This window comes from Vanessa atalanta, chromosome 8 (genome assembly GCF_905147765.1).
Source record: "Vanessa atalanta chromosome 8, ilVanAtal1.2, whole genome shotgun sequence".
NCBI lineage: Eukaryota > Metazoa > Arthropoda > Insecta > Lepidoptera > Nymphalidae > Vanessa > Vanessa atalanta.
This window is the reverse complement of record NC_061878.1, coordinates 10,285,173-10,300,724: the sequence shown is the minus strand read 5'-3', so window position 1 is coordinate 10,300,724 and position 15,552 is coordinate 10,285,173. Positions and strand designations below refer to the sequence as shown.

Sequence of the window (15,552 nt, the reverse complement as noted above, 5' to 3'; positions counted from 1 at the left end):
GTTTATAGATACTTGATGTTTTAAAAATAACTCATATATAAATTTGATTTGAATTTAATATTAGTATCGTTTCAATTATGCGGATGGCGACGAAAAATATTTTTTATTTCTGTTTTTTGATTTTAAGTATTTCTGTATTAACAAACATTTTCTTACATCCTACAAGGCAAGATGGTTTCGGGTACAGATTATTTTATTATGTCATGTTAAATGGAGAGAAAGGACTTTCAAACTTCATTATAGCTATCTTGCCTAGGATATATAGCTATATATCTATAGCAATTTCGCCAGCATTAATACGGTCTATATAATAAGTATACATTTTTACCAGAAATTGGCAAAACTCTATAGTTTTCCACAAGCAGCCTAGTCGTTCTACAAAATCTTAATATTTTTTAAGAAGTCAGGCCTGCCACCAATTTGTTCATCACTACCACCTGACAACCGATATTACAGACTTTTCAAGTCCAGTTAAATTTCTTTCCATAGCTCTTATATCATTCATATCTTAATACATATAAGTCATCAAAGACTCAATCATTAATTTTTAAGTTTCATTCATTCATATTTAAGTGAAATCAAGGATTTCAACCTAATGATACACAGATCCAGAATGTATCGCAGTTACACAGTAGCTTTGGTAAACTGCAAAAAATATATATTTTACTACACCTATTTATGTTATAGTTATTTATTGTCCAAATGAATATATTGTCTTTGATAAGGTATTTACTTATAAATAATCAAATAATTGTATGAATTATGATAACGTTTGTACCGCAGACAAAGTATTTAATAGGTATTTAATTATTTCTTATAGTAGACCGTAGAAATGGCATAAGTTTGACCGAAACCAACTACATAATATAGGTACCTAATATAATTAATGATGCCTAAAATAATGAATGCTGATATAAAACATGAATTTATTTTAATTGAGAGGTTTTATCGATAAGCGTCTATGGACTGATTTTAATGAACCTGTTATAATAATAATAATAATTATTATTTTAAGTACATACAATAGTCTCCAGCGTAATATTTTGTTGTTCTACCATTAGTCCTATTGTATGAATACGATTAATGTTTAAAATATAGCTCTACAATCTATAATCGACTGAACTAGCAAATGTCATCGATTGCATTATTATTTCATTTCAAAAGATGTACTTTAGAGATATTCATTGACAGTGTATAAAAAATAATAGATTTGAGAAAATCGAGGTGCCCATTGGTTCAAAAATGTACAGCTATTACTATCGTAGCATCTTTCCAGTTCAATATTCTAAAAACTGCACAGCAATGACATTCCTGTAATCTTATACAATAACATTACAAGTTCATAATAAATAACATAATACAACTAACATCTAAGTCGTCGTGTACTCTACGGCTATACGGTATTTATGTATTATACATTATATTGTAATAGGTATATATTCAAAGCAAATTGCTATTACCCGACAAAATTACAGAGACAGAAGCGGTTGTGTATCTTTACCGTTATTGGGTACATCTAGAATTGACAACGTTTCTTAACTCTTCGTGCGAACCCCGACGACGAAATCATTCCATCCAGCCGTCGAAGCCGTGTTCTCGGGGGTTTGGGATTGTGATTTTGTATAATTCTATATAGTAAATGTGCCAACAATTAAACAAAACGAAGGTATGTTTTGTGTAATACAATAATTTTAACAAATGTGAATTCGCCCTCATACGTATTTAGCATTTATGGCATCGCTTTCTCAGGCGTATGTTTTGTCTCGCTCCAATAAACAGAACGTCAGTATCAGACTAAATTTACTGTCTCATTCTGTCTAGTAATATAACACCGTTGTGCTCGTTCGTGTCACGTAAGAATTTTTTGTATTTTCTCTTGCAAAATTGTGATATTTGTGAATTTTTCGTATTTATTATATATTTTCTATGGACGTAAACGTTTGGCAATAATAATTTTTAGAATATTTGCTCAAATAAACTCCTATCAGGTCGTGTTAACTTTCACTCTAGGTATAGATAGGTAGTGTAGATAAATATATAACGTAGATAGATATATACGAGTCTGTAGATATTCAACATCGAGTCTCAAGGCCGAAATATACAAGTATCTACATGGTACCTGCTGCTGTGAAAAGAATAATTTGATGTAAAAATGTTAATTATGAATAATCAAATTTGATATGAGTGTTTTGTGGAAACCTGTGTTCGTAGGTACTGTTTGTTATATGGCGAGTTGGATGTCGCAAATCGCTGTACGCGAATTCGGTGTGATAGGAACATACGCTTATCGAGCCTAACCGCGACGCAATATCATGTTCATGTGTTATAATAACAAACCTTTGCGCGTCGGGTCATTTATATCAATACTTGAAAATTGTACCAGGTTCCCAAGAGTCCTTGAACTAACCTCAAAATGTATTTATTCGTGTCACTATCGATCAATGTTGGTTGTTATCAACATACATTATGTACTATAGCAATATTTTATTCTTAAACAGAAAAAGTGAAACGATCGAGCTAACTGCAAAGCTGCTCTTAAGGATCTGCCGAGCCCGCATTATCTGTGATATACAGCTCAGCCTCTCGTCCGTCCTATAAGGTAAGTTTCGACGTCATGCGTATTAGCTTCTAACTAGACAGATTTACTACAAAAATAGTCTTGAGACGTTTATTATGTCGACGCTATTTATAGTATACACTATACATATTAAATAATGTCATTAGTATAAAATGTACAATAATAGATAATATTGTTCTTATAGGTCATTTTGTTGTAGGGCTGGGCCAATTGGGGCTAGAGGCGAGTCCGCAGCAGCTTCCAGCGGTGATCTCACCCTGCCCTCTGCCACAGAGGCACAAACACTGCTACCTGCTTTATTGACTGCATCACTACGAACCATTGTTACTTAGTCTATAATTGAAACAATATGCAATCTGTGAAAATAAGTATAATACTAGGTGGATATTGTAGAAAATTATTCTATTTATAATAATTGTCTGATGTCTAATGTTTCTGTAATATTATGTGTTCCACATTTAATTAAGGATAATTGTTACTCCAATATTGATACTGTTACCGAACCAATGCAATGTAATTATTCCACCTCAATGTTGGTGGTGTACACAAATAAATTTGGTGCTTATAAGCGAGTCGAAGAGAAGGATGAAAGTCAGCAAATTAGAATAAAAATGGTAGATAATAATATTTATAATGTAGAGTTTGTTGATAGTATCCAACAAAACCAAATGATTGGCGATACGCCTAACTACTGCATTCCTTTAAAGATTAACGCCATAACAGTCCAGGGTATCTCATACAGTGACCCGTATTTCAGTAGCTTTAACTTAAACTATAAGATGGCGTTGGGAGCGCCAGAGTATATGAACAAGTCTGATTACGCTTTTAAATCCTCAGTTTGTATTATACGAGATGAGCCTTGCATGGATAAGACGCAACTACTAAACGAAAAGTCTATTCATAAAATGATATGCAAAACGAAAACTCGAATGATTACTTATAACGACAAGTCTGTAGAAACCAACCATGACAATAAAGTATTGGAAGTTGGTAATGAAACATCAACTAGGCCAGTATTGAAGACATTCGCTAATGGCGATTTAACTTTCGACGCTATGTTGGAACTAATAGAAAAGGAAGGAGAGATTATTAAGGAAATGGCTAAGACTAATGAATTAGATTCTTGGGGTGTTCCACGGCGACTTCGGCTGCAAGGTGGAGGAGAAAGTTCTCTCAATGCTGCAAGTGGGTGGGGCAGTCCACCTGCATCTAATAGTGGTAATATTATACATCTCCAACTATTAATCAGTAAATTATTTCTTAAATTGGTTTGATTTAACTTGTGTATTTTTTTCTATCAGCTGGAAATTGGGGTGGTAATTCCAGTGGCCAAACCAACAATGGAACCAACAATACTCAGCAGTGGAATAACACTCAACGACCACCCACTTCACAAACTGACAGTGAGTTAACTTATTAGCATAATTTTCTAATGATAATTGCATTTTAATTTGTTAATATTGATTCCTGATCAATAATTGATGCTAATCACAATTTTTTTGTCATAGTGAACAGTAACAAGGGAAATGGCAATCAATTGCCACCAACTAGTGGAGCATCACAAAGTTGGCAAACATCACCACCAAATATGCCAAATGCACAAAATAATAATGGTGCACCCCAAAGTAATGGTAAGTACTAATGATAGAAGATAGATTAAATTCGTGCTATAAATAAATATTAATTATAGTATATTGCAATAATATGTTTATATTTGTTAGGCACAAATAATACTGCGAATGGTAATAATGGAGTTAGCAACCCGTCTAATCCTAATGCAAATTCCAATGGTGTGTCAACGGCTATAGGAAATAATGGCAATCCAAATAATACTTCAGCCAAGATAGAGCAGTTAAACTCTATGAGAGAGGCTTTATTCAGTCAGGACGGCTGGGGAGGTGTAAGTATTTAAATTTTTTTTATTAATTATATAATTATAAAATAAAATAATATTAAGATTTGAAGAAGAAGTTATTTGAAGAATATACTTGTACCTATATTTGAAAAGATTGCAAAATACTATTTTAATTGCTATTCTGTTCAAAAATGAATATTATTCATAATATTTTTTTTGTATTTTAAATAAATAAAAGTCTTATGTGTGACCGTGTTCTTTGTTTATTTTCGTAATTAACTACTTAAAATTTATGGGCAGACTAAAATATGAGGCAAGTTGGCAAGATTTCCACAAAGTAAATTTAAATGTTATCTTTATTTTTAGCAACATGTTAACCAAGACACTAATTGGGATGTACCTGGATCTCCTGAACCAGGAGCAAAGGTAGAACCAGCTGCTGCTGGGGCACAGCCAGCTTGGAAGCCCAGTGTAAACAATGGTGCTTTCCTTGGAACTGATCTCTGGGAAGCAAATTTGAGAAATGGTGGTCAACCTCCACCTCAGCCTGCAACAAAGACTCCATGGGGTCATACTCCTACAACGAATATAGGCGGTACTTGGGGTGAAGATGATGATGCCGCTGATTCGGCAAACGTTTGGACTGGTGCACCACCTCCACAACAATGGCCTGCGGGTCCCCCACAACATTCCCAGCAGTGGGCAGTACCAAAGAAGGACGATTGGAATGCTTGGGGTGAGCCTCATAGGTCTTCTGACCCGAGACTCGATCCTCATCGCACTCCTGATCCTAGGCAGCAACCTGCCGATCCGCGTCACGATCTCCGTGGAGGAATATCCGGTCGATTAAATGGTGACATGTGGAATCAGCACCATCAACACCCCGGTGGCCCCAATAAAATGATGCCGTCCGGTGGCGTTAATCAATGGGGAGCACAGGTATTAAAGAGATCATTAGAACATTTCGTTGCTGTCAAGTGTTATATGGATGTACCAATGTACTTATTTTTTTTTTGTTTTATTTGCAAAGGGTCCAAAAGAGACGATTAAATCGTCAGGATGGGAGGAGCCATCTCCGCCGGCAGCGCGACGTGCAGGAACCGGGTTCGATGACGGTACGTCCCTATGGGCCCAGCGTGGTATGGGCGGTATGTCTCGCGGCGCACCGCAAGGGCCTCCCGCACCTCAACGGATTGCGCCTGCACCCTCCAAGCCGGATGCCGTCTGGGGCGCGCATTCGCAACGTAACGGCTCATGGGAGGACTCGCACGCGGCCGCAGCCTGGGGTGAGCGTGATGTGTCCGGGTGGCCAGATGTCACTGGACCCGCACTCTGGCCGGTGCCGAAACCGAAGCCATCCGGTCCGGCAGCCGCCTGGCCTGATGATATCGGAGAGTGGGGCGGCCCTAAACCGCCCCAAAGTGGTGCGCTCGGAAAGCAGCTGCCTAAGGAGATGGTTTGGAACAGCAAGCAGTTTAGGTATGTTGTATTTTATTGACCAGGCTAACCTATATATTAATGTTATATCAAATATTTCTTCATCGAAAAATATTTTATTAGATATCTCGTGGAAATGGGTTACAAAAAGGAAGAGGCAGAAGCAGCTTTACGTAGTCGCGACATGAACACTGAGGAGGCTCTTGAGATGCTGACTGCGACACGAGGTGATGGATGGCGGCGTGATGAGCACTTTCACCATGGACCCTTCCAGCCCCAACCTACGGTACCAGTGTCGCCTGCTGTCGTGCAGAAACTACTTAACCAGCCACCACCACCGTCTGTGCAGCATCATCCTTCTTACAACCCCAACAGGTATTATTCACTTATGTCTAACCACTTCTGGTAACAAATATAATATATTTTAATTTAAAAAAAAATGTTATTTTCACAATACACTTGATGACCTTTTATAACTTGAACAGTGGAACCGGCAGTAGCGGACAACCAAGCACAGCCCAGCTACGTATGTTAGTACAGCAAATTCAAATGGCAGTCTCGGCGGGATATCTGAACCATCAGATCTTGAATCAGCCACTTGCACCACAAACGCTAGTGCTACTCAACCAGCTGTTGCAACAAGTAAGAAATTATTGAAAAAAATCTTATTATATGATAGTATTGAATATTATTTTTCCATGTAATTTAAATACAACCCTTTACGTACACATATAATATGAAGATATCTCATCTCAAAATTTGAGCTATCAAAGTAATTCTTCAGTAAATAACTGTTACTTGTCTCATTCAATTCACATTTGAAAGGAAACCACCTGTACTGTTGAGACCTTGTGGTTTTATAGTTAAAATTAATTCTATATAGTTGAATGGCTCGCTAACAATAAATAGATTCGTGTTTGTGATTTGGTGTTCGCCGCGATCCATTCTAGGGTCGTTATGCCAATTATCTATTGTATGCAAAGCAGTCTATAGGCTATTATGCCGTGAAAGGAAAAATACCTTATGCCTGTTTTACATTTTCAACTTTAGTTGATTTATATCGAAAACACACTTAATGGCGCTGATGTAATAGCAAAAAAAGAGTAACTACTGAGTTTCTTGCCGGTTCTTCTTGGTAGAATCTGCATTCCAAACCGGTGGTAGCTTCACTTATACTTCTATAGTATATTAAATGACGATTCAAAAGTGCTTGTAAAAGCGTAGGCTTTTACATTTAAGTAGTTGAATAAAGTATATTTTAATTGAATTGATTTGATTATTTATAACAGATAACATGATGTATTTGTATTTTATAAATGATTCTCGATATAGATGATCATGAAACAATAATTAATATATAAAACATTGTTATTGTTCTAGATTAAAGTGCTGCAACAATTCGTACAACAGCACACCCTTGCTATATCAAAGGCGAATTCATCCCTTGCATTGCAGTATTCGATGCAAATTACAAAGGCTAAGCAACAAATTGCAGGCCTTCAGGTAACTTATTATATCACGATTTACATATTATATTTTTATTTATATTCATAATAATAAACAAAAAATATAATGACAAGTTTATTGGAATCCACATCATCACAATAACCAAAATATCAGACACTGCAGGATCTTTGGGATATCAAGCAAATATAGGCCAATACACATTTGGCAGAAATCCCAAAGATCAGCATTAAGAGCTTTGCAAACCTCTTTAAATTGAAGACAGCCAATTTGTAAACAGTACATTCACTCAACTTATAAATTCAGACATGATACACAAATCATTGTTGGTTGAAGTCCAATCTAATTTATTTGTTATAATTGTTGTTGGATATAAATTTACCATATTATTATTGTGTATTATATAAATTTATGATTGCATTGCATTGTTCCATAATCAAGTTTTTTTTTAATTATTTTGTACAGAACCAGATAACGACACAGCAAGCTCTCTATATGAAACAGCAAGCCGGAGGTTCCGACTTGTTCAAACAGAGCCATGACCCCCTGTCTCATTTGCAGAACAACTTTAGTGACATGAGTATCACTAAGGACACTCAATCTGTAAGTCATCTTCAAAATCAAACATTTTGAATATAAAATACTCATAATTTACTTATTAAATTTAAAAATGACAACCTAATAAATATTTTTTTTACTTCATAGGCTTATGGTGCAAGTGGTAACCAGCAATCTCGCCTGACTCAATGGAAGTTGCCATCACTGGATAAAGATGGCGAAGGCACTGATTTTAGTCGTGCTCCTGGAACAGCTAAGTCCGCAACCAGCCCACAGCTTAACCAGATTGGATTACAGCAGGATACGTAAGTTTTTAAATATGAAAACATTAGTTTTAATGTGCATTTTATTTAAATGAACTGAATATATTTTTGGATATGTGTAGAGATAGAGCATAGGTACAACATAGTTCCTACTACAATCGCAAAATGCCCTCTAAGGAAATTCAGTCGCCACAAAATTATCTTTAATTATTAAATCAATATCTGTTTGATACTCGCGACAAATAGCTAGTACTGTAAGCTAATGCATAAATGTCCTATCGACCATACGCAGCACGTGGGGCGTGGGGCGCGGCGGCGAGGGCTGGGGCGACGGCGGCGCCGACGTGGCGGACGGCAAGGACGCGTGGCCCTCGCACCCCGTGCACCCGCCCGTGTACGACCTGGTGCCCGAGTTCGAGCCCGGCAAGCCGTGGAAGGTAGGAACTTCGAATAATCATTGTTTTAGATGTATTGATTTATTTTGTTACTTTTCGATTTATTTTATTTATGTATTTTGATTTATTAATTATCACGTTCCGTGTATAGGGTAATCAAATGAAGAACGTCGAAGATGATCCCGCTATGACGCCGGGATCGGTCGTTCGTTCACCTCTTTCGCTCACCGCTATAAAAGACAGTGATATGCTCGGAGGGAAGACTTCGCCTCCTGGGGGCGAACGGTCCCTCTCCTCATCGACTTGGAGCTACGCTCCACCTGCGACCAGCGCCGGAGGCTTGAAGCCTGCGGATGCTTGGGGAGCTAAGCCTCGTCCCGCACCTCCCGGCCTAAATAAATGGCCTCAGCATCATGTCAACTCGCGCGCTGTGCCTTCGTGGCAAGCGTCTACATGGCTACTATTGAAGAACCTCACTGCACAGGTACACTACAATGTTTTTTAAGTTTACACTGAGAAATAAAATACAGAAATAAAGGAATATAATAATTTAGTTTGTATAGAAATATATTAATAAAAATAAATTCTACCAGATCGATGGATCGACTCTGAAGACGCTCTGCGTGCAGCACGGGCCCCTGCAGAACTTCCACCTCTACCTCAACCAGGGACTGGCCCTCGCGCGCTACTCCACTCGGGAGGAGGCCGCTAAGGTAACTAGGACAAATTAAAAAGGATACGATACTTGATATCAAGGGATAAAAAACATTGTGACATATTTTGGAGTAGGTAATATTATGTACTCATTGGAATGGTCATCAACAGGCTCAGATGGCTCTGAACAACTGCGTGTTAAGCAACACCACGATCTTCGCGGAGTCGCCGGCGGAGTCCGAGGTGCAGATGATCCTGCAGCACCTGGGCTCGGGCGGCGGCGGCGCCTGGCGCGGCGGCGGCGCGAAGGTACGGTAGCGTGTGAGTGGAGGCGGACGCGTCCGCCTGTGCGTGTTGTGTGCCAGCGAGTGACGGCCGTGTGTGCGCAGGATGGCTGGGGCGGCGGCTTCCCCGGGCTGTGGCCGGAGCAGCACGAGCAGCGCGCCACGCCGTCGTCGCTGAACTCGTTCCTGCCGCCGGACCTGCTCGGCGGGGAGTCCATCTAAGCGCCGACGCAGGAGTCTAGTTGTAATTACGCTTCGCCGCCTCCGGGCGGACACTTCATTCGCCTAGTCACGTCGAGCCGCAGCCGACTGTCCACAATACTATATTCTACTGTTTCGTAAGTGTTCACGTAGATTACTTAGTGTACATAAGAATTAACATATGCGCTGGGGCGGGCGCGCGGGTGAGACGCGCGCGCTCGTCGCGTCCGCGTCGACGGAATTACCAAATAATATAAGCTATCGGAGTAGAGTAGTTGCGTCGCGGGCTACCTCAGTCACTCGTCCCGTGACCTTATTTTAGTATGTATTTATTTTGTTGCGCTCGAGGGCTGTTGCTGTTTCGCCCGTCGAGCTGTTGCGTTCCGAGTTTCTTTCGTGTTTATTTTTATTTGTGTTTATCTCGCATATGCTGTACGTATTTTATGATTATTTATTCCGTTTTTAAATTCTCACTCGCGATGAGCCTTCGTTTTTCCAGTAGTGATATTTAATTCAGCAATAAATGTTTATGTGCATTTCGCCCGATTGTCGAAAGTTTTATTATTAGTTGGTAATTTTAATGAGAGTAACAAAAATTGTAATCGATGAGATTCGAAGTGCATTCTTGTAGAGATAAATTCCTTTAAGCCGTATAGTCTGAGCGGGAAGGCGCATCTTGCCAGTCGTGGGGCTCCGCAGCCTCCGCCGATGCTAAAAATTTCCCAAAATTTTTTCCAGTATTTGTGATTCAAGTGCCACTTTATGTTTAATATATGAAACGATTATCTAGATTATACGATTAATGTAAGGGTAACCTAATATATTAAATTGAAAATTGTTTTATCATTTTATATTACATACATTTGTGAGAAGTGTTATAAAGTACTATAATTGACCGTAATTTAAATATTACACTTTTGTGTATAGGTAAGAATAAAGTTCTAACTTAAATTTAGCCATATCAATATCTATTTAATAAAAGATTTGTGGTATTTTCTATAGGCTCAATTTGAACGTTATTCAAAGTGACATATGCTTTAGATATTCTGTTAATAATATACTTGTAGTCGTAGGTCTCTCGGTATTACATCATAGTAGCTGTAAGTTTACACTTAAGTCCTATCGTAGGTTACGATAAGCATACAATTGATATTTTATGGCAACGATCGCACTTGTAAATGTTCGTTATGATAAAAGTTTATTTACATTTTTATTTACTATTTAATTTATTGATGGTGTGCCACAGAGATACTCTGCCAAAATATATCATTACCAATATGTAACGGGGTTAGCTAAGTCGACAGGCGAGGCGAAGCGAGGCGAGGTGAGGCGAGGCGAGGCGAGGCGAGACCCACCACGCTTGATCCGAACGATCGGTCACAGAAAGCGATTGACTATAATAATGTACATTATATGTATTTTGAGCATCTTCCAGTGATCTTTGAATTAAACGTACGATCGTAGTGCTAAGTTAGGTGTTAAGTAATCGCTGTACCTTATCGAGTCTCGCGCTCGAGGACTCTTCACAAATTAAATAAGTTAAGTGATTGCGATGTGGAAAGTATTTGTGCGTTTGGACTCTTCGACCGCTTCGAACCCTTAGATTATAGTGTTAAATGTTTCGATGTATGATGTGTTCAATTAGAAACAATATTAGCATTTCTCATTACTGTGTATCACCTATATAGGGACCTATTCTAACGGTATTCATGTCACCGTTGTCAGTTGCATATTCTCATCGCCTTCCGTCAGTCGCTTGTAACGATACGATCATCTAGTTCAATCGTGACCAGTTACATATTATAACATATTTTTACTACAGCATTTTGGATGTTAATACTATTATTGAAGGCACTGTATATGCAACGAAGGAAACCCAACGGTTTTGCCTACTCGAAGGCCTTATCGCAGACCTTGTCGACACGACGTATATTGTTAGGTGCCAAAGAATGAGTATCAAAGATGATGATGTTTGGAACGAAATTGATTGCATCTCTGCTTAGACATATCTTCCAAATTAATTTTGAAATTAGTTTTCGGTACGGGTTTTTGATCTGATGTTCCTATTCCATTCGTGTTACGTGTACGCAACAAAGCGCAAGCCGCTTAACAGTCAACATGTCAATTCTATTGTTGTCGAGCTCAATTTTATGTGAGGGTGTTTCTTTTTAATCGATTCGATAGGGTTAAATAAAAATATATAATTTTAGTTAACTGGTGTCGTTTCTGTCCACGTCTACACCGATCGATAATGCCTCAATCGCAGTAAGTAGTCTGGTCGGAACGTGAATTTATTACAGCAATAAAGTTCGACATTTAATTTTTATAAAAATTTTCAATTAAAAAAAAAAAATTAGACAAGCCGAGTAACCGAAAGTATAATGATCCAGTGCCCTGTAGAATACGTTGTCCATAGATTAAAGACGTAAGAAGTCATGCCTTGAAGTTTTTTAGTCAGTTAAATGTAAACAGTACTTAAGTAATGAGTATGTTATTATAATAAAGATACATAATATAGGCGTTGTGGTGTAGCGGTGTTAGGTGTCGGTAGGGCGGAGTGGGACCGGCCAGGTTGTGAGCGGCGCTCGCGTCGCGCAAACTGAATCTCCTCTCGGTTCAAGGACTGCATATTTCCTGCACACGATTGCGCCACGTGCAATTTAGTCTGTGTTATTATTATGTTGTTGTATATTTATATACCTTACACCTTATACTGTAATATGTATATATTGTGAAATTATATTCTTAAAAGATTTTAATACGCTTCACGCTTTCACTTCTAACATTTTCGTGACTTGTTTCTGTTATCTAGAATAAATTTACGTACCTAAAAGTAATTATAATAATTATCATAGATTTTAATGTAAGAAAATAATAAAAAATAAAAAAAATAAAAATAAAAAACGAAAAAAAAGAAAAGCAATTAATAAAAAACCAATGATTGTGCCTCAATGAACTGTGGTACGTTACCGTAACCGATGGCAGGTTTAATAGTTTCCTTGTAATGAATTGTGCGCTAGGCACCGGTCGGGACGCCGTAGACAATATAAGGCTGCGAGCGGCGAGGCCCGCGCTCGCCTCGTGTAATCATTAATGAGCTTAGCTATGTTTTACTTTTATTATAAGTGTTATGACATCAATCAACATTTTATATATTATACTTACGTGTAAATATTTTTATCTATTTATTTGGTTTTTCATGAAGTTTACCCGAATTAATATGTAACTGAACTGTTTATTTACTTGGAGTATGATCCGTCGAAGGCATCGTGCGGGTTACGCGCGGGCCGTACATAACACTTGTATGCCAAAGTCGATGTCTTATTGCCATTAACGACCACATTATAATAATATATTCTTAGATAATCTGCGTGGATCTGTGACATCACAACAAAACTATTGATCGTACAAATGGGAGCCATTTATTTTAACAGCCGCCGCCGAGGTCGGTGTTCTGTCCAAGCTGCTCTGGTGTTATTTTAGCTCAAGTATTCAAATAGTAGTTTGCTCATAATATTGTTGTTATTATTATAATTTTTTTTTTATTTTTTAATCTTTATTTTAACTCCTCCTTGGCGCACGAGTGAAATTTTTAAAATTATGTTCGCCTTCATTGATTAGCTTTTAATTGTCTTACGGATGGATCAGTGTAACGAGTATTGCATCGTGTTCGCGTATATGTGTACCGCCTAGAACGCATCTCAGTTAGTAATATTTTATAATGATACATCGATACCGCTCGACGTCTCCCCCTGTAATAGTTCAAATTCCACTGAGACTTAGTCTAATTTAAATGAAAATTGGTAATTTGTCCGGGGACGCCGGCGCGGTATCGGGGTCGGCTTTAATAACGCATTTTTATGCGATCTCAATCGAAATAGCTAGAATATTATTTATTTGAACAGTTGACTCGTATAGGGACCAAATATATACGAAACGGTATGGTTTATTTATCCTGTAAACGTCCATTGCGCTCGACAGCGATGCATACTAAAAAGACATTTCATGTTTCCATTAACGAGAGCTCGTATAGGCGACGGGTATTGCGTCATAGCGGTATCGGTAGTGTACAGTATACAGAAGGGCCTTTTAATTTGATAAGGTTTAAAAAGTTGCTTGTTATCTTTTTTTATATATATTTTTGTACGTTGACGTCCTATTACAATAGAAGCATATTAGGTGATATCTACAAAGAAACTAGTCTTCCTTAATTACGAGGGTCGTGGCGGATCGGCGTCGGCACAAGAGGCAATCATTCCTCTAGTCTTGTTTCGTGGTGCGATTAAGAGAATACCAAATATAATCTAACGAAGGCTTTGAAGTAGCGTAGCGGTAGGCGGTAACGGTAGGCGGTAGCGGTAGGCGGTAGGCGGTAGGCGGTAGATCGGCCCGAGCAGCTTGGAACCTGTCTTAATGATACAAGGGAATGGTTGGGTAGTATTATTATATTGCATTTATTTCTCTTTTGTCATAGTCACTCAAGAATATATTTAATTAATTGAGCTAATGCCTAAAAATTGGAATATCAGAGTTTATTTAGGATGTTTAATATTTTACATTTTAGTGTTTAAATATCTAAAATTTACCTTAATTATAGTGAATGGATTTTTGTATTATTGGTATATATAGCTGTAAGACAAAGGGTGTTCTTGATTAACACAACAACTGATTAATACAAAATAATGTACTGAGTGACTTTACGTGTAAACAGAGGGCCATTGATTAAAATGTTGAAGTAAGCTAAATTCTCTATTTGGTAATTTAAATAAATGTGATTGCTGAGAATATTTTTAACTGCTATATGTAATGTTATTATAGGTCATTAAGTGGACACAAAACGATAGTCACCGAGCGCTACTCGTCAGGTCATTGGGCCGACTTCTCGCCCGGTGTCCTTCCATGGCACGTCACTTTCCAATGTCGCTTGGCTCGTATTCGATTGTTTTACTGACGAGTACATAGCGTTTGTGTATATATGTATGTGTATCAAGGCCAACCCCCCCCCCCCACCAACAGTTAATTGATGCAGTAGACTCCAGTTACTGCTCGCTAACTTCACAAGACACTGCTTCTCTAGTCTCCTCGCATTCGAACATCGCTTTAAACGAGCTTTTGTTATCGAGCATAATTAATAATCATATCCTTATATCGAAAGTAGTTATTATTCGTATTATTCTTTCATTAGATCTCTGTCGTACCTGTGTCAAATTGTTTATATTCAATGTTCGTGTACTATAAGAGAACTCGACTCGTCTCGACGCACCGTGCTTGATATACGTAATAACGTAGTTTCAACGACCAAATTTCTATGTTCCAATTAACTGTACAACCTCTCTTGTATGTCAATACGCATTCGCGTCAAAACAATACTCTGCGGTCTTACATTAGTCACTTTTGTACCTTGATTGTACTCGTACTTGAATAAATAACCTATATAAGTGAGGAACGACTAATCCAATTCTGAAAATATACTTAATTTTTAAATTTTGACAGACTGATAGCTGTGATTAAGAAAAAAAATATTTTTAATATTATCCAGTGAGTCGGATGAAAATATTTATTTTATTAGAGGTTTCCTACTGCCATCGACACGTTTTGTATGTGACGAGACATACTGCTTTGCGTATATTTTTACTTAGTATCGTATCGTGTACGTATACGAATACGAATACGAATACGAATACGTTCAGTGGTACGGGAGCGAGGCCACCGAACAGCTTACTACAGAACGAGAACAAATAATATTAAGTCAACGATTGTGTAAACTCGAGCTCTCCCTCGTAGCGATATGTGACCCAGTGTTACGTGACATCGTCATCTGTACGCACAGACTGAAAAAACAAATTTTTGTAAGTATCATTTA

The 15,552-nt window shown here is 37.9% G+C and overlaps 1 protein-coding gene across 5 annotated transcripts; it reads left to right on the top strand.

Moving 5' to 3' along the window:
- Positions 1 to 1,509: 1,509 nt before the first annotated feature.
- Positions 1,510 to 14,717, top strand: LOC125066080 (protein Gawky). 5 transcript variants are annotated; one of them, XM_047673994.1, is made up of 18 exons: positions 1,510 to 1,666; positions 2,499 to 2,599; positions 2,778 to 3,796; positions 3,880 to 3,981; positions 4,087 to 4,209; positions 4,300 to 4,478; positions 4,800 to 5,372; positions 5,464 to 5,912; positions 5,994 to 6,245; positions 6,356 to 6,512; positions 7,251 to 7,373; positions 7,800 to 7,937; positions 8,040 to 8,197; positions 8,448 to 8,592; positions 8,702 to 9,034; positions 9,144 to 9,263; positions 9,376 to 9,513; positions 9,594 to 14,717. In XM_047673994.1, exons 3-18 carry the CDS (start codon positions 3,001 to 3,003, stop codon positions 9,708 to 9,710), a joined length of 3,903 nt encoding a protein of 1,300 aa, XP_047529950.1. In that variant the 5' UTR covers positions 1,510 to 1,666; positions 2,499 to 2,599; positions 2,778 to 3,000; the 3' UTR covers positions 9,711 to 14,717. The 5 variants fall into 5 exon arrangements, with proteins under 5 accessions (XP_047529950.1, XP_047529951.1, XP_047529953.1 ...); XM_047673995.1 differs by having other exon boundaries at positions 2,763 to 3,796; XM_047673997.1 differs by lacking the exon at positions 1,510 to 1,666 and adding an exon at positions 1,758 to 1,853.
- Positions 14,718 to 15,552: the final 835 nt, after the last annotated feature.

Bases quoted from the DNA above. Each gene is read 5' to 3' on its own strand.
- LOC125066080 (XM_047673994.1), top strand. From the start codon at position 3,001: ATGTCTAATGTTTCTGTAATATTATGTGTTCCACATTTAATTAAGGAT. The intron at 7,374-7,799 runs GTAACTTATTAT...TATTTTGTACAG, and splicing joins AACAAATTGCAGGCCTTCAG to AACCAGATAACGACACAGCA. The intron at 9,264-9,375 runs GTAACTAGGACA...GGTCATCAACAG, and splicing joins CTCGGGAGGAGGCCGCTAAG to GCTCAGATGGCTCTGAACAA.